Source organism: Pteropus medius, unplaced genomic scaffold, assembly GCF_902729225.1.
Source record: "Pteropus medius unplaced genomic scaffold, Ma_sr-lr_union100, whole genome shotgun sequence".
Classification (NCBI taxonomy): Eukaryota; Metazoa; Chordata; class Mammalia; order Chiroptera; family Pteropodidae; genus Pteropus; species Pteropus medius.
Genome location: NW_024346065.1, coordinates 3,935,512 through 3,957,537, shown reverse-complemented (window position 1 = coordinate 3,957,537; position 22,026 = coordinate 3,935,512). Strand labels below are relative to the sequence as shown.

At 42.1% G+C, this 22,026-nt stretch overlaps 1 protein-coding gene across 1 annotated transcript; it reads left to right on the top strand.

The window, feature by feature from the left end:
* Positions 1 to 742: 742 nt before the first annotated feature.
* On the top strand, positions 743 to 20,892 carry SLC10A1 (solute carrier family 10 member 1). The gene is given in 7 exon segments (XM_039875379.1): positions 743 to 849; positions 6,053 to 6,424; positions 9,897 to 10,107; positions 16,767 to 16,945; positions 18,424 to 18,525; positions 18,527 to 18,618; positions 20,804 to 20,892. Coding segments are annotated over 7 exon segments (1,152 nt in total).
* The last annotated feature ends 1,134 nt before the right edge of the window (positions 20,893 to 22,026 follow it).

The window sequence follows — 22,026 nt, the reverse complement described above, 5'->3', positions numbered from 1 at the left end:
CTGCACATTTGCTTATTGCTGTGCTTATATGGTCCAAATCTCTTATACTTCTTTGACCAAATTCTAACCAGCATTTATGAAGCCCTAGGAGTGCCTCTACAGAATCCTGAGAGCTCTAGGAACCCAGGTGGAAAGCACCAGACTAAAATATTAACCATGCTTATCTCTGGATGGCGAGATTTTTGTTTTCTTCTTCGTGCTTATCTTTATTTTCTGCCTACTCGAAAATGTCCCCATGTGATTTGTGTGATTTTGTTTCAGCCTTAAGGAAATCAATGTTATAAAGGACTCCTGACCCTGTGAGGGTCCCGCTTTCCGCCTGGGGCCTATAGTCTCCCATGCACTTTGCTCTCTCCAGGACACAGAATATTTGCTCGCATTTGCAAGTGGGTAAATGTGCAAGCAGATAAGAAGTGCCTCAGGGGGTGAAGCTGACCTCCACTCCATCAGCCTCATCATTTTCCAGGCTGAATAGTGCAGGAACCACAGAGTGTGACAGTAAGCCCAGCCTGAGTAATTCCAGGAGGATATTGAAGAACTTCTTCAGTAAAAGTGGTAAGACACAGAGAGTTGTCTTCCCCAACCCCCAGTTCTTGCTTAAAATCATCAAGTCAGTGGATCATGGTCTGTGAAAAACCTAATGCCCTCCAGTCACTTGCACGCAACTGCACACACCTGCATACACCTGCACTCACCCGCGCTGCCTCAGAGATGGGCCAAGTTCTCTATTATGAGTATTACCATGACCGCCCTAAAAACTCCGAGACCCCCAGCTATGCAGCATCAAATTCAGACATTTGCAGATATGTCTTGTGGAACAAGAGGAGTTCAGATGTACCCCACCTTCAGGTGAGGGAGGAGATGCTGGTTGTTCTTTCGACACCCCACCTTTTTAGCACATTTTGTATTAATTTTGGAATGGGATCAATCCTCTGAGAGTGTATAAAAGAGAGTGTGTGCTATCTTTGCTGATTTAGCAGCTTGATGTATTTCCCAACCACATTAGAATATTGAATAGGTACCATTTTGCTTTAATCTCAACAGATACATAACTAAGAGATGATGCTTACCTTGGGATTGTGTGAACCCCTTCTGTTCATCCCCGCTTCACTAACATATCCTCTCCCTCAACTAGTCTAACCCTAGACTCTCAGGTGTATGATAGTCTCCTTGTCTAGCTCCCCACTTTATACTTGAGTCCCATGAAAAAATGGTCATCTCTGATTGTCTCTCTCCCACCCACGCAAGCCCCAAGGACAGGCACTTCCAAGGTACTTCATTCCTTTTTGAGACAATGAGAAGTTAGAGGTTTCCCTATGTGGGTCAAATATAGATTCACCTTCCCAACTCTACAATTCCCAAATCCAAATTGTTCTGAAATATGAAAGTTCGTTTGTAATTCCTCAAACCCTGTTCTGTACTGACTTGAGGCTATTTGTAGTCTTTACTCATCATATGAGTCACTGCAGAAAACTGATGTGTTTGATTATGGTACTGTCCCAGGCCCCAGCTGGGATGTTAGATAATATACTGTATATCACCTTACCAAACTCCGAAAAATTATAGAAAGTTTTGAATAAGAAGTTGTAAACCTGTGTCTGCTTCTCTAAATATATTTTGATCTATATCCCAATTTATTTTTTCCAGATGATCTGTAATTGATGGAAAAAAATGAATTAAAGTGTCCTACTATTTATTTTCTTGTCTGTGTTTTCCCTGTATCTCCTGTAACTTCAGCTTTATGAATATTGTGCTTTGTTATTTGGTACATAGGTTTTCATTCTTGTGAATGGCATCTGTGAGCATTATAAAGTTCATTTCTTCATCTTTGCCTTATGTGATATTAAGATTATGACCTCTGCTTTCTTGTCTTTGCATTTTCTTCATATACCTTTGTATATACTTTTATTTTCGACCTTTTGGACAATATTTTCTCTTCGATGGATCATCTACTTGATTACAGTCTAAAGGTAGGTTTATCACAGGGAAGAGTCTGAATATCTTTTTTCCTTTAATAGGTGGGTTAAGCCTATTTCAACATGTATTTATATGTTACATATGTTAGCCTTAGTTCTATCATATTAATAGTATATTATACTTTGTTTTGATCATTTTTAAAAAGATTTCACTATGTAGCCTGTTATCTTTGTTGCTGTAATTCTTCTCAAATTTAAAAAAAGGTTTTCAATTTTGCTCTAGTTGTTACTTGTATGATAAAAACTTTTAAATGATATCTCTAGTTTTCTATTATTTAACAAATGTCTATTAGTTCCTTACTATGAACAATAAAAAAGTACATTTCCTCTTCTTCTCTTCTTCTCCTCTTGTACCCTACTTTATAGTCAATATCTTTCTCAGAGTTAATCTTTGTATTTTAAAAGTGCTTATTATATAACTTGACTTGTCAGCATTGAGGAATGTTTTTTTGACTCCTAGTTATTAGATGTAGCAATCAGTAAACTTTAATTCTCATCTACTTTCTACCTTCCTCTACCAATATTTGTTAATTGTTTATATATTGTCAGGACACATCATTTTTACATCTTTCTCAATCACTCTAACGTGTAGAATAAGGTGTAGCTTTTAGTCCACAATAAATGTATTCAAATCTTGTTGCCAATATTTTTTCCATAATTTCCCCAAGTATCTCCTAGTTGGCTAACTAACATCCATTGATAATTTCCTCAAGAAAGGTTCATAGAATCAACATTCTCTGAATTCTTTCATGTTTAAGACTATCTGTAGTCTTGATAGTTGGATGGTAACTAAGCTAGATGTAAAATACTTGGATAACACTTTTTTCCCTGAAATATCTTTTAAGTATTGCATCGCCATCATCTGGCATAAAATGTTACTGCAGAGAACTCTAAGGCCAGCCTGAGTTTTCTCCCCTATAGGTGACTTGATCGTTTTACTGGAGTGGTCATCTTTAAAGTCTAAGAACTTTACTAAGCTGTATCTCTAGGTTGACTCGTCTGAATTTTTTCAGATACGCAGTATAAATTAAAGTCTTTATTTCAGAATATCGTATTCGTATTTGATCTCTTCCATTGTTTTGGTTTTCTTCTATGGAGTCTCCAATTACGTACACATATTGAATCTTCTTCCCCTGTATTCTATTCTACCATTTTCTCTCTCCTCTTTAACTCTTTATTGTCATTCTATTTTATTTGCCTTTCTCACTTCTCTCTTCCATGTCCCTTAACTATGATTTTCATAATTGTCTATTATTTGTAGTCTTTCCACTTCATCTTTAGCTCTCTGATATTTTGTTTTTCCTGAGTTCTGCCAGCCTTGCTTCGTCTCCTATTATCTCACCATCTTTTTCCTGTGTTCTCTTTCTCTTCAACTTTTTATTTTGAAAAACTGCAAACTGACCAACATACTGGAAGACTAATACAATGAGTAGCAATATATTCTCAACATAGTTTGATCAACTGTTATCATTTGCCATATCTGTTTTGCTCTCCACACACACACACACACACACACCACAAAAGTAAAGTAAATTGCAGACATCATGACACTTCATCCATTAAGACACTGGCCTGCACCTCCTAAAATGAGAATATTGTCCTACTTAACCACAATACTAATTTAATAATTCCATAATATCATCTAATATGTAGTCCATATTCAAATTTCCCATCACCCCCAAAAATGTTTTTAAATATGTTTTTAATCTAGTATCCAAGCATGCATTGCATTTGGAAATGCCTTTTTATTCTTTTAATGTAGAATAGACCCCCAATTTTTCTCATGACTTTTACTTGTTTCAGAGTACATGCCAGTTTTTTGTTTGTTTGTTTGTTTTGTAAAATGTTCCATATTCTAGAATTGTGTGGTTAGTTCTTTATATTTCATTTGTTTTAATAACTCTTGTATTTCCTACTGGAAATGGGAAAGAAAGTGCCAGTCAGGTCTAAAGGTTTGATGAGATTCAGAGTACACATTTTTGACTATATTGTGTTTTTCATGTTGCACTCCATCAAGAGGCACATGAGTTCAAGCGTCTCACTATTAGTAGTTCCAAGTTTAATCACTTGGTTAAAGTGGGTAATTGCCAGGTTTTGCCGATATAAAGGTACATACCTTCCCTCTGTAATTCTAATTAATCTGTATGGTGAATGGTGATACTTCATCACCACATGAATATCCCATTCCTCAAGTACTTTTTAGCATCTGTTGATGATCTTTACCTGAATAAACTATTACATTAGAGGTCCCAAAATGGTGATTTAAAAAAAAATTTATTTGTGTTCTTATATATCTATTTTGTGGTCCTCCTTCACAGAAGCAATTATTCATTTTTTTTAAATTCAGTGACACAATGTTTGGACAGTTTCATCTGCTCTGTGGCAACGTTTTCCTGGTGACTATTCTGCAACTGTTGAAAACTTTTGCTACTCTTTTATTCTTTTACTTTACAGTGGATTTAATTTGATACTGTGTATTACTCATTATTGAATAGGTGGTTATTTGCATGAGGCTCCTGCAGAGGGGGACAGAGTAGCCTTCCAGACTTCCAGGCTTCCATCAGCCAGACATAGGCTGCTTCCTGTAACTACTGCTCATCCATGTGATTATCTGTGTAGCCCTATGTGGAGGATCCTATCGCCCAACCTTTATCTATGCAGAATTCCAGAGGCCCTCAGGGCCATTGTTGGAGAGTGTTCATTTTTAGGTGTTTCTACATACCAAGCTGAAAGCTGTCCCCACTCTCACCCTACAGTGCTTCACCCCTGGTCCCTATCTTGCCCTCTGGAGTCCCCCACACAAAAAAAACTTAATCTCCTGTTTCGGCAAATATGAAACTATGACACTGCACTCAGGCTTGGTGGGTTCCAAGCCAGCCAAGAAGCAAGTGTGTTTCTGAAGACCACTCCCTTGCCCCACCTCTGAAGGTATTACCTTGCCACTGGGATGGGAGGAAGGAGGCTCAGTGCCTGGTGCCTAGTCATTGTTCAATCATAAAGACCTAGCTGAGAAGGTCACATGTGAGCAAAGACTTGAGGGAGGTGAGTGAGCTATGAAGCTACACCTCTGCTTCAGGCATGCCCATCTCTGCCTTTCTCTTTCCAATGCTGCTGCATTGCCCAGAGCTCAGCTCCCAGCCTGAGACACACGGCCATAAAACAAAAGTAGAGCTGCCAGAAAATCGGTGAGGGGAAAAGCCTGTGCATCTTCCTTCTTCCTCAGCAAGTTTTCCAAGCTACAGGGGCTCCCCCAGGCTGCTGGCCAGGGAGTCTGGACACAAACCTCCACAGCCAGGGTGCCCTCAGAGGTGCCCTTTGGAGAAAGACACCCCAAACTTCCTAAGAGCCCCATCCTCGCAGGCTTTTCTCTCTAGAAGTAAGCGTGTTCCTCTCCGGGGACCCACACATCCTAGCTTGGGGATAGGACAAGAGTTTCCCTAGTACAGGCGAGAAAGACACAGGAAGAACCATGGACACATTCCCTCCTAAAGGCTAATGACATACCTGCCCTGTCCCACCCACAACCCCTTGGGATATGCTACCTATATCCGGGAAGGAAAGTCAACACTTGATTCTTTTCATTCTTGAGGGCTTAGGGGCAGATGGAGGTGACCCACTAGGCATAGGGAGGGCATCCTCTTAAGGCATCAAAGACTGAGCAGAGGATGAGAAGGGTTGGAGGACCTGTGCTGGGCCCAGGAAAAGATTGTGGGAGCGCTCAGTGCGAGGCAAAGGAGAGAAACAAGTTCTCTTGTCCTAAGCAGCAAAGCGGTAAAGGAGAGTGAGTGGCACCCAGAAAGGTTAAGAAATTCAGGAGAGTCAGGGCAGGCCAGGCCATACAGGCTCTGGTTCCTCTCCAGTTTGGGGCCATAGTCAGTTGCACAATCCTTCTATTTGTGTTCTGGTCTGGACCATCCGACAGAGTAGGACATTTCAGGCCTGCTCCAGCTCCATTTGTCTTGAAACTCTGCACTGGAAGGTTACTGAAGAAATTGCCCAACAGGAACTGAACAGGGGAGGGAATCGGCAGGCAAGCCAGGGGTGTGCTGGGACTCTCGACTTCTGCTGCCACACAGGAAGACGGAGGCCCACAACGTGTCAGCCCCTCTCAACTTCGCCCTGCCACCCAACTTTGGCAAGCACCCCACCGACCTGGCAGTGAGCATCATCCAGGTGTTCATGCTGCTCATCATGATGCTGTCACTGGGCTGCACCATGGAGTTCAGCAAGATCAAGGCTCACTTCTGGAAGCCGAGGGGGCTGGCCATTGCTCTGATGGCACAGTATGGCATAATACCCCTCACTGCCTTCGTACTGGGTAAGGTCTTCTGGCTGAACAACATTGAGGCGCTGGCAATCCTGATCTGCGGCTGTTCGCCTGGGGTGAACCTGTCCAACCTCTTAAGTCTGGCCATAAAGGGGGACATGAACCTCAGGAAGGATTGGGGGTGAGGAGGGGAGAAGCCAGCCTGGGGATGGGGGCCACATTGGAGTGTCACAATCAAGGGGAAGGGCTGGGCTAAAGCCAGGAGAAGGAATGAGGCGGGGGCTGGGTGGATACGAGGGCAGAGAGTGGTAGGCATTTATTGTCAAAAGCATATGCTGGGCAGGGGGCAGGAGCTTGGTTATGTCTTGGCTTAAGCACTAAGCCAAAGGGGTCAAGCTGGTCCAGGGGCATCCTGAGGACCCCCCTACTCCCAGAGGCAGCTCAAGCAGGCATAAAGATTGTCTTGAAGGAGTGCTGATTTAAACCAAAGGGGCCTCTAGAGAACTTTATCTGCCTACAATGGTGAGCAAGTTGTTGGCTTTGAGGCCAAAGATCTGAAACAGGGTGCGGATTGGTTTCAGACATCTCTGTGGAGAACAAAGTGGCTTGGAACCAAATGAGCACCTCTAATTCCTGTTGAGCAAGCAAGAATTTCCAAAGTTCCTTTCAACTATCCAGGCAGATGGGACATGTTCTCTTAACTTTCCCTATCCTCCCTTCAGATGCAAGAACACTTCCATCCAAAGACACAACCAGGTAGCACTGGGTAGGTTATTCTGGGCCTCACTTCCGTTATACTAGGGTGCAGTGGGGTGGGGGGAGGGGGACCAGCAGCATCCCTTGTGCTAGCTGAGGGGACTCATTGGCAGAAGCTCCTGCCTTTAAGCCTTAGTCTCAAGCTCAGTGTCCACTGGTTGGGTCCTCTGTGGAGATGCTTTTCTATTCCAGGTAGGGCAGTGGATTCAGACAGTCTGTGTGTCTGTCAGCACCCTGCCCCAGGCAAACCTCCCATGAACATTAAGCCATGCCTCAGACCCCACTGGCACAGCTTCATCAACCATCATATGCTGCCAGACTTTATATTCCAAATTTGAGTTCCTCTCGGACAACTTGTTGCATGTATTATAATTACTACTGATAATGATACTGATCATAAAAAGCAGCCAGGCACTGCGTTAAGCACTTTACATGACATCCCGATACAGAGGGGGTGCTGTGTAAGAGCCTGTTTTAGAGATGGGGGACTCCAAAGTCTATGCTTTCACTCCAGTATCTTCAGGGTCAGGCACTTACATAAGTGAACAGAATGGCCAGAGGCTGACTTCCAGCCTCGGAATCGTGGACCGCCTCTTAAACCGGGCAAAGATACCATACATCTCCGCCATGGGTGTTCTCTAGCAGCAGGACCCGCCACTGCCACAGCTTCCTGCTTTTCGAGAGAAGGTAAAAGCTCCTTTTTAAATGAAATCTCCAAATTCTTAAATATTAGCGACTCATTCAAAAATTTTTAAATCACCATGCAAGCCAAACAATACATGTCCGAGGGCCAGATGTTATGCAGAGGCTACCAGTCTGAGATTCTCTTCAAGCGCAACACTGTCCTGTTTCCCATTTAGGAATCTTAAGATACGGATTCCACTTTATACAGGTGAAAGCTGAAATCCAGAGACTTGCCAGAGGTTTCCCAGAATTTATGAGAAAGTTGTGTCTGGAACCAGTCCTGGGCTCTCTCTTACCAGTGACTCTATGGCTGGAGTGAGTCTGGGACAGCTGGCCATCACAGGCAGGCAGGCCTATCCCGGAGGCTGAGCCAGCAGGTGGACCCCTCAAGGCAGTCAGGCACGGCAGCTCCTTCCTCAAGATAGCCTCTTAGACAAGCTCCAAAAACTGCAGGTTACTCACAGGCAAGAGAAAACGTCTTCAAAGTTGAAGCGAGCTTGGCCCATCAGGGACAGAGAATGCCAGAGGGAACTGGACTCCTTTGACCACATGTGGGTTTGTTTTCTCTTTTTAATTTCTGGAGTAAATGCTTAACTCGTTAATTTTTTGTCTTTCTTCTTTTCCTATATAAACATCATTTCATTATAACATTGATGAGATGCTGTAGGACCTTAGCTCTTGTTTATATCAATTAGCCTATGGTAAAATTGGTTTCGTATATACCTCGTTTTGCTTAAAGTCATAGAACCTATCAACAAGATTAAGTGAAGACTTACTTTACTTTGCATCCTTTGTTTCCGGTCCCTGGAAACCTCCTTTACTTTCTTACAAGCTCAAGTGTGTGCTTAAGTATTTTAGGTGTTCATAGGGAGGGTTTTCCCATTATTCAGTCCATAATATTGAGGGTCTGCTCTCACCTATGACAGCTTTTATCCCTTGTAATGCCTCTTCCGATTGCTCTTCTTGATGGCTATACTCTGGACCCTTTGGACAGGGCTGTACTTGATGTTCATTTAAGCCATATTTCACCTCTCTGGAAACAATGAAGTATAGATAGAGGATAGCACTGTGGAGAGGAGAGATACACACTTAACTGTGATTTTCCTGAGGTTTGCCAAGCTTTCACCCCCAATCTTCCCGCTAGAATAGAAGCCAGAGCTCTTTGTTGTAAGGTCAATTTCCACAATCCAAGAATAATCTATATCAGCTTCATTCTCTCAACGGTCTTCCTGGGAGGCCTCTCTATACAAGGTCCTGGGAGGAACATATATTAGATTCCAAATGGAAATGGTAATAGGACCATTAGGATACAAATTAGAGCTGGGAGGATATTATTCAGGCTCTGACACTCACAATTTATCTTAAATAATGTAAGGATAAACCAGAAAGTAGAGAACATGGGAATATTGGTGTTGGGGACTAGAATAGTAACCCAGTAACCAAGATACAAAGCAGATCTGATGACCAGGTAATTTGGTCACTTACTCATCAATGAGGAACTATTGCTGCCTTCTCTATCGCTCTACCATTATGGTCCTTCAATTATTCTGTTTCTACTTCTTTGCTGCTATCTTTTGTAGTCCTTCTAATCATAGCCACTGTTTATTGCTTTTTTCTTTGCGTGTTTTTGGCTTCTGCCTGACCATCCCTTCCACGCCACTCACTCTCAAAGACCAAGCATTCTGTCACTGTCTCACATTCAAACTCCCCAAGAAAGAAAGAAAATGTTTTCAATGTAGTTAATCCTTGTTATCTCTGTTGGGCAGAGCCACTGTGTCCAGCCATTCCCTAAACTCTAAGGCGGACACTTAGCAACTATGGGTCAGGTGCTATTTCTGTGATCCAATGGGATATTGTCAGAGTGATGGGATCACACAGCTATCTTCCAAATGGACGGTGCACATGACAAATGCTCAGAGCAAAAAGAGTTCTGTTACAAAGGAAGTCTGAATGCCTCCTTCCACAATGAAGTACACAGGAATTGAAGAAGCTAGATGGACCTGGGTATAGATCCTGCTTCAGCCGTGATCCTGGTAAGTCACAATTCTTCCAGGCCCCAGCTTCCTTATTAGCAAAAAAGGAGATAGTATGCTTACCTCCTAAGGTAATGTTATGTAAAATGCTTAGCAGTGTTTGGCACAGAGCCAGCACTCAACAAAATAGTCTATATTAACGGGCTTTCTCTCTGCACTTTTTCTGTATCTCCCACCCAGCATCATGATGACCACATGTTCCACCTTCTTGGCCCTGGGCATGATGCCCCTCCTCCTGTATGTTTACTCCAGGGGGATCTATGATGGGGACCTGAAGGACAAGGTACCCTATAGAGGAATTGTGTTATCGTTGGTCCTGATTCTCATTCCTTGCACCATAGGGATCTTCCTCAATGCCGAACGACCACAATATGTACGCTATATCATCAAGGTAAGAACCTGGGGTCTGGGCAGGGAGCAAAAAGACCACTATCATTTTAGTGAATAGCTTTGGGCTTTTTGGTTTCTTTCCTTGTTAAAAAAAATAATAAAAAGTCTACTACTAGGACACTTACTTCATGGGAATGTAATGTCCCTGAGAATACTTTTGAAAAGTTAGAAGGAAAATAGTAAAACACCATACACAACTGTAAGATATAATCATTATATTAATAATAAAATTAAACTTTTATTATGTACCTACTAGATGCTAAATTTTATGCTACACTCTGAAGATTCGCTTTCCTCAAAGAGTTTGTTTGCAGAAAGTGAAGTAACACATGAGGAAAAAGACCCAACACAGTATATACAATCAAGCACTGGCAGAATGCAAGGGAGTGAGGTTAGTGAGGGCCAGGTGGTCAAGGGATTTGCTCTGGGACTTGGTGTGCCTTGTACATGTGGTGGTATAAAAGCCAGGCTGCTATGCTTCCAGGTACCTCCTCCATATGTGTAAGAGCTGGGTGCTGGTTAAGGACGCCTACTGTCATGATCCTCGGTTTACCCTGAAAGACAGGGATGGGAGGTGACTTGTGCAGACACTAGTTCCAAGGTTGGATCAGTAACACTGTGGACCTCGCTGCCTCCCAGGGAGCGCATTTTGGTTTTATATTTATCCCTCCTGCTTAAGTTCTCAGAGCACTGCATATACCCTTCTTTTGGACATCTGTACACTGTGTCTGAGGAATGGGTTTTGAGCCCGTCAATAGAAGCTCTAGAGGCAGAAGCTAAGGGAGCTGTGAGGAGACCTGTGGGAATCTCTGTGATGAAGTAGAAACTTCTCGGAACCTGAATGGCTTCTGTCTCAACCTGGTCAAACTTCCTATGTCATCGTGGTAGGACCTGTGGGAATCCTTAGGTTGTTTCCATGTCTGCTGTCTCCATAGCCACTGGCTCTGGTCTCTGCAGTGGGCTGGGTCAGCGGGAGCAGGTGAACTCGAGGAAGGCTTCCTAGAGGGGACGGTCTTAAACCAGACCATGAAGAAAGGATAGGATTTAGGTAAGCCTGAGAAGTCTAGAGGAGTTCAGAAGGGGACCAAGGGCAAACCTGGCTGGCTAGACGAGAAGCCAGAGGGGAGGAGGTGATGGTGTACACTCCCAGCACTTCAGGAGTGGGTTAGGAGACTGGAGCCAGACTTCAGAGTGCTGTGGTCACAGATAGGGTATCATGGCACTGCCTTTCCTTTGGAAGAATCATGAAACCTTGAAGGGCAACTACTGTCCCTCTGCCAACTTCTGTGACCTTAGAGCTCAGTCCCTGTCAGTCTCCACTGGCTCACTGTTCATCACTGGTTCGCAGGAAAAACACTACCTCCTAACATTCTGAGGGCCCATTTCCATCCTGCCCCTGGATCTATGCCCTTGGGTCAGTCTAGAGCATGCTACTTGGAAGTCAAGGTGTGGCAGCAGCTTGGGGTCTCAAAGCAGCTGTGAGTCAGGTTTTCAGGATCACTTTATTTTCACACTACCATTGTTAAGGGCAGTTTTTCCCTTTTCTGGGCCAGTCCTAATACTGTGGCAACAGCTTTCCTTCCCATGTGTTGGAAGACATGGACGTCATTCTTTCTCCTGTCCATGGCTTATCACCCCACACTGCTCTGGATGGCATTTTCCATTCTCTCCACCCTTGCCTCTCAGAGATCTCCTTTTATTGATCATGTTCCCTACCTCTGCAGCCTTCCCCATCTTACTTTCACTTCTAGAACAACTCTGTATTAGTTCTCCACAATCGGCATTGATACAGGTTCACATATCTCCTGTCTTTAAAAACAAAACAATCCCTCAGCTCCCACTCCAGCCAACCTCTCTTTCCTCCCTGCTTCCTAGCCATGCTTTGGAAAACACCCCTCCCCCCACACACTTCCTCCACGCACTTTCCACTTCCGCCACACAACCAACAGGCTGCTCTCACAAGTGACCAGGCCCATAACAATTATTCTGTTACGTGAACCCCTCTCTGCTCTTCTCCTTGGTCTCCCATCCAGTAAGCATCTTGATGACCACTTGCTCTACTTTCTTCACTAAGTCCAATGGACATTTTTTCAAGTCTTCCTTGACCATTTAGCAGCTTTTGGTATGGTTGACCACTGCCTCCTTCTCAGAAGCCTTCTCCCTCAGCTTCTGTGGCTAAGCACTCCTGCTTTACCTACTTCTCTGGGTGCTTCTTTTTTGGACTCCCTTGGGACTTCCTCTGGTAAGTTACTTCTCTACACTCAGCTCAAGCTTTCTGCTTTTCCTTTCAAGCTTCCCTAAGCCCAGGATCTCCCCCACTGCGAGATCTAGTTCATCTCAACAAACATCTACGAGCTGAGATAAATTCCAGAACAGCATCTTCAGGCTTCAACTTCTCTCCCGACTCCAGAATCCATTTAACTAACAAATCTTTCTACATGAATATGCCTCAGGCATTTAAAATTCATTATGTCTTAAATTAAAATCATCTCCTCCCCAAGCCTGTTTCCCCCTTCTCCCCACCCTGCAATTATCTCAATGAATGGCATTCATTGTGCCCAACTGCCTGAGCCAGAAACTGGAAATTATTTTCAACATCCCCTCTCCCTCCCCAGTCACACAATTTGGTGATCATCAATCCTGCTTTTGCTTGAATCGAACCATTCGTCCCCATCCTGTGTCCACTGTCGTCATTCAGGGCACTATCATCTCCACTAGATAACTGAAATAGCCTTTTAACCTGGCTCCCTGATCCAGTTTGAACGTGAGGATGGAAAGCATAAACTCTATCGTGCCGCTCTACTCCTTAAAGCCCTTCATTGGTTTAAACTCCTTAATACGACTCCTCAGTCCTTTGATTTGGTCTCAACTGACCTTTTCAATCTCAGCTCTTTTCTTTACACATGCCCTTCCCTCCAACTAAACACTCCCCTCTCCAAGTCCCACCTCAGTCACTACCTTTCACTGGACTCACACTTACTCACCCTTCACGGCTCAACACAAATAGTACCTCCTCTAGGAAGCTCTCCTAACCCCACAAGCCTGGGTAGAATGCTGGTCCTATTTACTCCCAAAGCACATACCACCAGTCCCTTGTAGCAGTGATCATGCTGTATTATATATACCTGTTTATTTTCTCCACTCACCTCGATCTCCTCAAGCAGCAAGATCCTAAGACTGTCTTAACACTGAATCCCCAGCACATATCAGTTCCCCCATAGCCAAAGCCTGAGAATAAATAAAGGAATAAAGGCCAAATTCTGTCTTTCCCACACATTAGAATACAGAAAAAAAAAACAGAAACGTGTTTGTGTTCATTTATCCAAGATAGTTTATAGGGGTATAGGAATAAAGAAAAAAAATTACAGAATATAAAAATTAAAGTGACCCCTGATATGATTTAATGCAACTCTGCCCTCCCTTTTATAGATGAGAAAACCAAAATCCAGAACTCCAAGTACAATTGATATAAGAACATATGCCTCTTTTTACCTCAGAATAACTGTCATTAAAAGTGTTCTCTGAGGATGCAGAATCTCAGATCTTAAAGTTGGACAGGACTTCAAGATGAAGTTCAGTCTCCTGCCTTATTCTCATTTTATAGGATGAATAACTAAGGCCCAGGGAAGTTACCTGGCAGAGCAAGGATTATCAACCAGCTTCCTGTTCCATTTATGTTGCACATCCACTGCTCAACTCCACAGCAAAAATCAAGTCAAACTGACCCCAAAGAATATTAAAGGGGCTAACATACACCTGGGCTGAAAAGATGGAGACCAGTAACAAAGAGCCACATAAAAAGTGATCTACAAAACACAGATGTTCATTGGACCCAATCTGCCATGGCTAAACCTCCAAGGTTTACCAACCAGAGGCCAACGGCTCCATTTATCAAATACTCCCAAGCAGGAGTAACTCCCGCGAGGACGCACCAACATGTGGTCCCGATTCAGAGGCTGATGTTTCTTTGCTTTTGTGGCTCTTTGAGGGCTACATTCATCCTTCATCTCCCTGTTCCCTAAAACACAGTAAGTTACTAGCTGAAAAACAAGCCAACAATCAACCCAGCCTCTTTGCACACTTAACCCTCCCTCCTAGAGATTCTCAAATCAAAATTATCCAACTTCTGAAAACTGGCTCCGGTAGAAGGTACCTGCTCAAATTCTGCTCGACCAGTCGCGTCCTCTAGTGGGAGGTCACATTTAGATATGCCAAGAAATTAGGAAGGCAGTGTGGGGTAGTGGTTAAGAGCCTGACCTCTGGAGCTAGATACGCCAAGAAACGATTTCAGGGATGCCCTATTTGGAAAGGCAATTCAAGTAACACTTTACCTAGCTCATGCAAGCGTTTGTTCAAGGCTATGTGGTTAAAAGGTTGATGAGAACCTGAGCTTGACATGACCCAGCAGCCACTTGGACCATAAGCCACCCAGCACTTTAACGAGGGTGCTGCTGTCAGTCTTGACTCCAATGCTTTCCCCACACATGCTGCTGATGAACCAACCCGATTCTCCCTTGCCACAAAGCTGCCAACTTGTAGTTTCTGCTGCTCCCAGGCGTGTCTTTTAACACTTCCCTCTACTCCTGCTACCCTCTAATTCTGCAAACTCCCACCATAAGAGGACCTGACTAGTTGGGTCGTTCGTCAACATGCATAGGTCACCTTTGTGTGAAGAGTTTGGGCCAGGTCATCTCCTGGGTCAAGCTAACAGATTGGCTATCCATGGAAAGCTCATCACAGCTTCAATCAGGTAACGACAGGAAAGTCTGGTGGTGTGAAACATGGTCACCTATGGAGCAGCAGCTACCACCTATCGCCTCTTGTCTCAACAAGGGGTTGTGGACATGAGATTTTCACAACCAGCGGGACTGAGAGTGATAGGAAACTCTGGGATGTTAATTTCCTCTATTTGTAATAGGAGCTATGATTTAGTGAGTAGTTCTTATATGCCAAGCCCTGTGCTGTTACCCTCACACTCAGTTAAGTGACTTACCAAAGTTTACACATCTTAAGACCAGCTAAGCCAGTTTTCACACCAGGGTCACACCAATGTCTGTGCTTATAAACACTCTACAGCCCCCCAAAAGCAGGAGAATGAAATGAGGAAATGAGAGTATATGCCCAGAGAAAGAGGGCTTCTGGATTCATGGCAATTCCTGTAGCCCAATGCCTCCTACATTACCCATTATACTCTTTTGATGGGGTCAAAAACGATTTGGTCATTAGGTAGAAGACAAATCCAAAAGGCAAGAGTCCAAAGGAGAAATCAGTTCAAAATGCAAACTGAGCAGCTCATCAGTTAAGTTTTTCAATAAAACTTGAAGCATGTGGTTACTGATGAGATTTGTGAAATTCCTTCCTATTCTGGGATAGGACCGCTAGTTGGTAGTTTTATATGACATTGGTTGGAACATAAGTTGCAAACATAGAATGCAGAACTGTGCAGCTGAAATTTGAGCAAATATTAAAATGTTACTAGACCACAATGAATGTAATTAGTGCCACTGACTTATACACTATAAAATGGTTAAAATGGCAACTTTTTATTATATTTTACAATTTTTGAAAATGGTACTAATATAAAATGTTACACATGTGAATGAACTGGAAAACTGAACACAAGACATATAATCTTGAAATAATGTGGTAAGCTCAAAAAGAGTATGCTATATTTACCTTTACTCAAAAGATGAGACACAAAGCCTTAAATTTGTGCATATATTTTCACTTTGGAGTGCATCATTCTCTAAAATTCAGACAGTAAAGGGCACTTTGAAAGTTTCAACCTTGTATCACATGCTGAAAAATCTTAACACTGTAATTTCATTATAAATCTATTTTTGAAAATTTTAAATGGTATTTAAGATGAAACTAGAAAAATTTTTTTATATTGCTTTACTATTAACTTAATACTCACTCTCATACTATTAAAAGCAATGTATGTTGCTTTCGCAGCATTTAATGTGGGACAATTTCTGATGCCATTATAACTTCAAAATATTTCTGAAACTCCTTTGGGGAACTTCATATCCAATTTGCAGGTCATTCAAAAAAGTAGGCTTGTCTCTTTACAGTTAGTTATACATCATTTGGGCTCTAAAACCACTTTACCAGACTTGATTATCCAACTTGTTTACCAGCTTCACTTCAAATGACTCGATAACTTCCAGAAGTCAAAATGCATCCTAAAATGTATGACGTCCCTACCCATAATGAAAATACTTGAGACAAGTATGACAGGTCCTAAGAATAACATCTAACAAGTTTCAAATCATCTGGAGCAATGGCAGTATTGCAGGGTTGTGTATACAAGCTCGAGTTAATGGCTTTGCAAGAGAACTTTCAATTTCCAAGATCCACCTTGCAAGACTGGTCTCATTCCCTCAGAATAACAGCACTTCACGAAAAATCTGCTTAACCAGAGATGTCGAACTGAAGCTGTGCATGGCTGTCCTTAGTAACAAGGGTTAATCAGGTTGCTGTCCTCCAAGAAGCTTGCTAGCTGATTAAGAATTCCAAAAAAAAAAGGGAAAATAAAGGTCTTTTTTTCCCCTTCCACTTCAAATACCAATTTTTTAAACTGTTTTCCACCTCCACTGCCCACTGCCCTCATCTCACATCACTCTTTTAATTGCCTTTTCTTCTTGTCCTCATTTGCAGGGAGGGAGGATCATCACTCTTCTGCTCAGTGTGGCCATCACAGCACTCTCTGCCATCAATGTGGGCAAGAGCATCCTGTTTGTCATGACACCCCGCCTGTGGGCCACCTCCTCCCTGATGCCTTTCATCGGCTTTCTACTGGGCTACATTCTCTCTGCTCTCTTCTACCTCAGTGGAGAGTAGGTGTTACTTTAGGTCTGTCCCATGGGCCTCATTCTTGTCCTGGTCTCTCAGGAAAAGGAGATCTGACATCTGGGAAAGACATTTCCTAGCAATGTTCCAATGCATCAACTGAACATGGAACTCTGGACTGTGAGAAGTACTGGGAAAGGAAGGAAATGAATGGGTTAGAAACAAATCCAGAGACCAAAAGGATCTATTTCATCATCCAAAAAGCAACAATTCATGGCAAAGTGCTCCCTCCTGAGCCTAGATTCCATCTCCTGCCCAACTCTCAGGTAGCTAATGGCCCTGGCGTAGCTCCATGTCATCGTGACAATTGATAATATTCCTTTCCCACTTTTCCTCTTCTGCCTTGACAAGAACACCGCCAAGTGAAAGCTCTAAGGTGGCATTCAGAGCTAAAGTAGCTGTGGACTTGGCTAATCCAATTCACAAGCAGCTGCTACTTTAGAACAGATAACCTGAGAGCCTGCTGTGTGAATATCGGATACCCTGTCTGTACAGGGCCGTAGCACATTTCAGGAACCTTTTTTCAGCCATAGTAGACAAATGCTGATGCACAAGTCTACATATTAGTAGCACCCTAAGACCATCCACCCAAGACCATCCACCCAACCTCCCCCAAAACTAGTGTTTTATTAATACGATTTAAAAACAATTATTTTTTAAAACATGCTGAGAGAGAACAAATTACTATAGGGTGTATAACACATGGTGATATAGTAGAGTCCAAAGGACCACTCGATGTCAATTTTCTGCATGATACCGATCTTAACAAATGGCCACAGCATTAAGCACAATCACAGCAGTCTTCCTCGTAATGTGTTTAGACAGCTCTCTGGGGTTTCAGTGAATAACTATTTTAAGACAGACACTAATTGCAATTCAATGAATTAAATACATGTTCACTAAATGGAAACATCCCATTCTTTAGGCCATAAAATGGAAAGCTAAAGAAACCAAGAGAACGTGTTCCAAAGATAGATAAATGGGGCTGAATTAAGTTGGGTTTTTTTCCCCGTCATCATGTTATGGAGTTAAAGGTGTCCAAGCCAGAAACTTGGAAATAGGACAAGGTCCCCAAACATTTCAATCTTCTACTGTATGTTGAAATTTTATTGCCCTTTATGTAAAGCCTGCCCCACATAACAAGCCCACGTTCCTCCAAATTTTAGTTTGGTAATCCTCTAAAAGCAGACAGATCGTAATTTCCAAGCTAGTCAAAGATGAGCTCATAGAAACTTCCTGACGTGAATCTACAAGTCATCACCTTCCACAAGGCTGAATTAGTGATTTTAGGAAATAGGTCAACTTTTTTCTTGAAACTACATGCACTCCACATACCAGGCTCATTTCCGTCGTCCTTAAGACTGTTCAGTGCCTTAAAGAGTATCTGGGAGGGGGAGAGAGGCAAGTGAGGCTGCACACAGATGCCCCTTCTGAGGGAAGGGGTTGGTTTTTATATCCTACACAGTTGCAGACGCACTGTCAGCATGGAGACTGGATGCCAAAATATTCAACTCTGCTCTACCATCCTCAATGTGACCTTCCCCCCTGAAGTCATCGGACCACTTTTCCTTTCCTCTCCTCTATATGATTTGCCAGGTTGCAGAAGGGTTTCTCCTGGTTGCCATCTTCCGGTGCTATGAGAAAATCAATCCTTCCAAGGGTGAGTAGTGAATTATTCCCCTTGAGAGATCTGCTTCCATATTAGAGAGCAAGCAAGTTTCTTTTGGGTGGGACTATAACTCTCATCAAGTCACCAGGAACGTTAACATTGGTAGGGATCTCAAAGAACCAAGGTTACTTCATTAACCGCATTCCATTTCAGATGGAGTTTCTCATAGGACTGGGGTGATTCTGGCTGCTTTAACTAGGGAGACCATGAGTAGGGGCTCAGGATGAGGACTGAACTGTCCTGGTCATCAGACAGCTGTCGGGTATTAGTTTTGTGGAAGGCCCCTATTCACAAAAGTTCAAGAAGTTTGTACTTTAGAACGGGGTTCTCATGTCCTGGAACCATGTCAGAGCCCCAGTACCACTGACATCCCTTCCCTCCCTATATAAGGAGAAATATTAACCCTTTTCCAACTTAGAATTAAAACTGCAGCTCACTGCCAGCATTAACATCATACATACGAATGTTCCATTTTCTAGGATTTGACATTTCCAGTCATCAAGAATTACTATATTTTGTAAATAGAAACATCACTACTAAAAACTATGCTATAAACAGAATGATGTCATTTGTTTCCAAAGGGTATAATATACCAGAGTGATGCAAAAATACTGGGGAGAAGGTTAGGACTATAATCCATGAGTTATCTCAGGGTAAATGCTGTAACCACAAGCACCACTGGTGAGTATTCTCAGGGCAAATGATAAATGGGTTAAAACAACACCATCTAATAACCCTGAATACAAAAAAGGTAGATTCCAAAACTCTGGTTACACAATTCAAAATTTTTAACTTATGAAGTAGTAACTTTCACAATAATCTAGTGTGACATTATTTAAACCTTAATCTGATGACTACTGGATTAGTAACTTCCTAGCCAATTAGCACTTACTCTCCAAGAGGCTCACATCATTTCATTCTCTTCAAAATATAATCAAACCTTGAGAAAGCTGAGTCCTTTCCTCAAAGTGGACTTTAATCCCCTATTCTCTTTTCTCCCAAATCAGGAAACTCAACCTTAGTAACATATTTCAGTATTTTATATTTTAAACATCAGTATATTCTTAATCACTCAAATCTTTCACCTGCCTCTTATTTACCACAAACTTGAGGGTCCCTCAAGACCTTTTCAAGACCATGGGAACTGATTTACACCCTAGAAGATACAACTTCCCCTGGTAGAATTCATCATCTTATAGCAGACAAACGCAGATTTACAATCAGCTAACATGTAATGGTTATCAAGCAGCCAAAAACAAACAAATAAAAAAACAAAAACAAAAACAAACAGTAAAAAGGTGACCATACTTCAGAATCATTTTATAAAGCTTTGGTTCAAAACTACAGCAGAGTTGTGAAAAACTTAAGTCCGATGCTTATCCAAGAGCAACTCGAGAAATCTGCTGCCCACTGAAGAATCCACCCGCTTACCAAAAAACTATGAAGGGGAAAGTTTATAAACCAACCAAACCAGGTTCCCAGGTTTGCAGCTTTAGTCACAGAAAGGTCTGGAGTGCCCTCACAGCGCCATAACTTTAATTCTGGGTCTTTAGCTCTTAAGACCTAAAAAGAACTTCACTCACAATACACTTCAGAAGACCTCTTTGGCAAACAAAGTGAAAATTACTTACTCCTTTAGAGCTAATGAACCAACCATAAGCGCCCAAGCAGCAGTGCTCAGGGCAAAAACTGTCATTTTTGTGATTTTGACACCTGTACCCTTGTAGAGATGGGAGAATAGGAAAGGTAGACTCTGACTCCTATCTTCACAAATCCTCTCACCACATCCATGTAGCCAGGAAAAGTAGACTGAACAAAGGGGGGGAGGGGTAGACCTTCACCTTAAAAGACTTCCCTAAACTTCTTTCCTCTTGACCCAACACTCCCAGAATACAAGTCAACCTCGCTTAAACTCCTATTGTATTGCATGTACAAAAAACGAGATGAAATTGTGAAGTTAATATTCTAACTTATTAGATCTTTTATTACCATTAGAGGTGTTGAGGGAAGGCAAGTATTTCCTCAGTTAAATCATAGATGAGAGAGGGTAGATAGAAAAAACAAAGCACATCCTACAGATAAATTGGTATTCTTTTAATCTTCCAGATTGAGCAAGCTTTGTGTTAACTCCTTTCTCATTCTCTTTCCCTACCTATAACCCTTTCCAATCTTACAGATAAAACAATCTACACAGCTGCCACAACTGAAGAAATTATTCCAGCAGCTCTGGAAAATAAAGAGGAGTGCTCCCCTTGCACAACCTAGCCTTCCCCCAGCGGCCTGGATTCAGATGAAAAGGCAATTCAGAGGGCCAGTGTGGTAAACCAGTGAGTGGAAAGATGTAAAGTAACACCAGCAGTGTCTGAGTCTTTCTCCAACATTTCCAGCAAAAAACTATCAGGATCATCAAAACTTGCCTGGAGGATAAAGAGTCTACCCTAAAACCCTCACCTATCCTCAGCTTAGAATTTGACATCTATTTGAAAAATAAGAGACTTATTCAATGACAACCCTAGGGAAGACAGGAACCAAAATTGCCTTTTGCCCCTGCATCTCACAGCGCCTGACAGGCATTTAAAAGGCACTCTATATCTGAATTTCCCAAAAAAATGTTTTCTTTTTAAATCTAAAATCAAATACCCAAATCCTGTTCCAAGTTTTGTAACTAAATTAAGTGCTTAGAGAGCTATAGGAAAGTCCCTCCTAACCTTAAAAATTCAGGTCCTATTCCTTCTCTTTAGACATCAATATTGGGATTAAAGCTCCTGAAAACACAAATGACACCAAGTATACAAAAGCCAACATGATAAAATGCAAAAGCAATTACACAAAACAATCCTAAAGGGGGAAAACTTTAACAAGGAAAATCCAGGGGACAAAAAACAAAATTACTTCACTAATCTAATAATCCTATCGGTTCATTAGATATCAATGGTTCACACTATTCTCCCTCAAAATTCAGAGTACAAAATATTGCCAAAATGAGTCGTTTTTCAATTCAAAGAAAAAACTCAAATTAGAATTTTTTTCTCCAATGAAATTTAAACGTGCCGCACATCACTCACGAGCAAAGTATTAGGTGAAAGATTAAATAACTAATTTTAACACTTGCAAACACCTGACCATGCCTAATTTTTTTTTTTCACGTCATTTAATACAATTAGGTACAACTCAAACCAAAACAATTTAAGGGCATCAGTCTGGCGTATGTCCAGGATTACCAGTATTCCCAGTGCCAGAGCAATTCTAAGAATCACTGATTTGGGCCATTAACAAACACTCTATTAAAAATGCAGATTTGTGGAAGGTCTACCATTTATTATTTTTACATATTATTATATCCATATTGACATATCTGTTCAAATTTTCTCTAATATCTAGCTGATAACATCTGCTAGG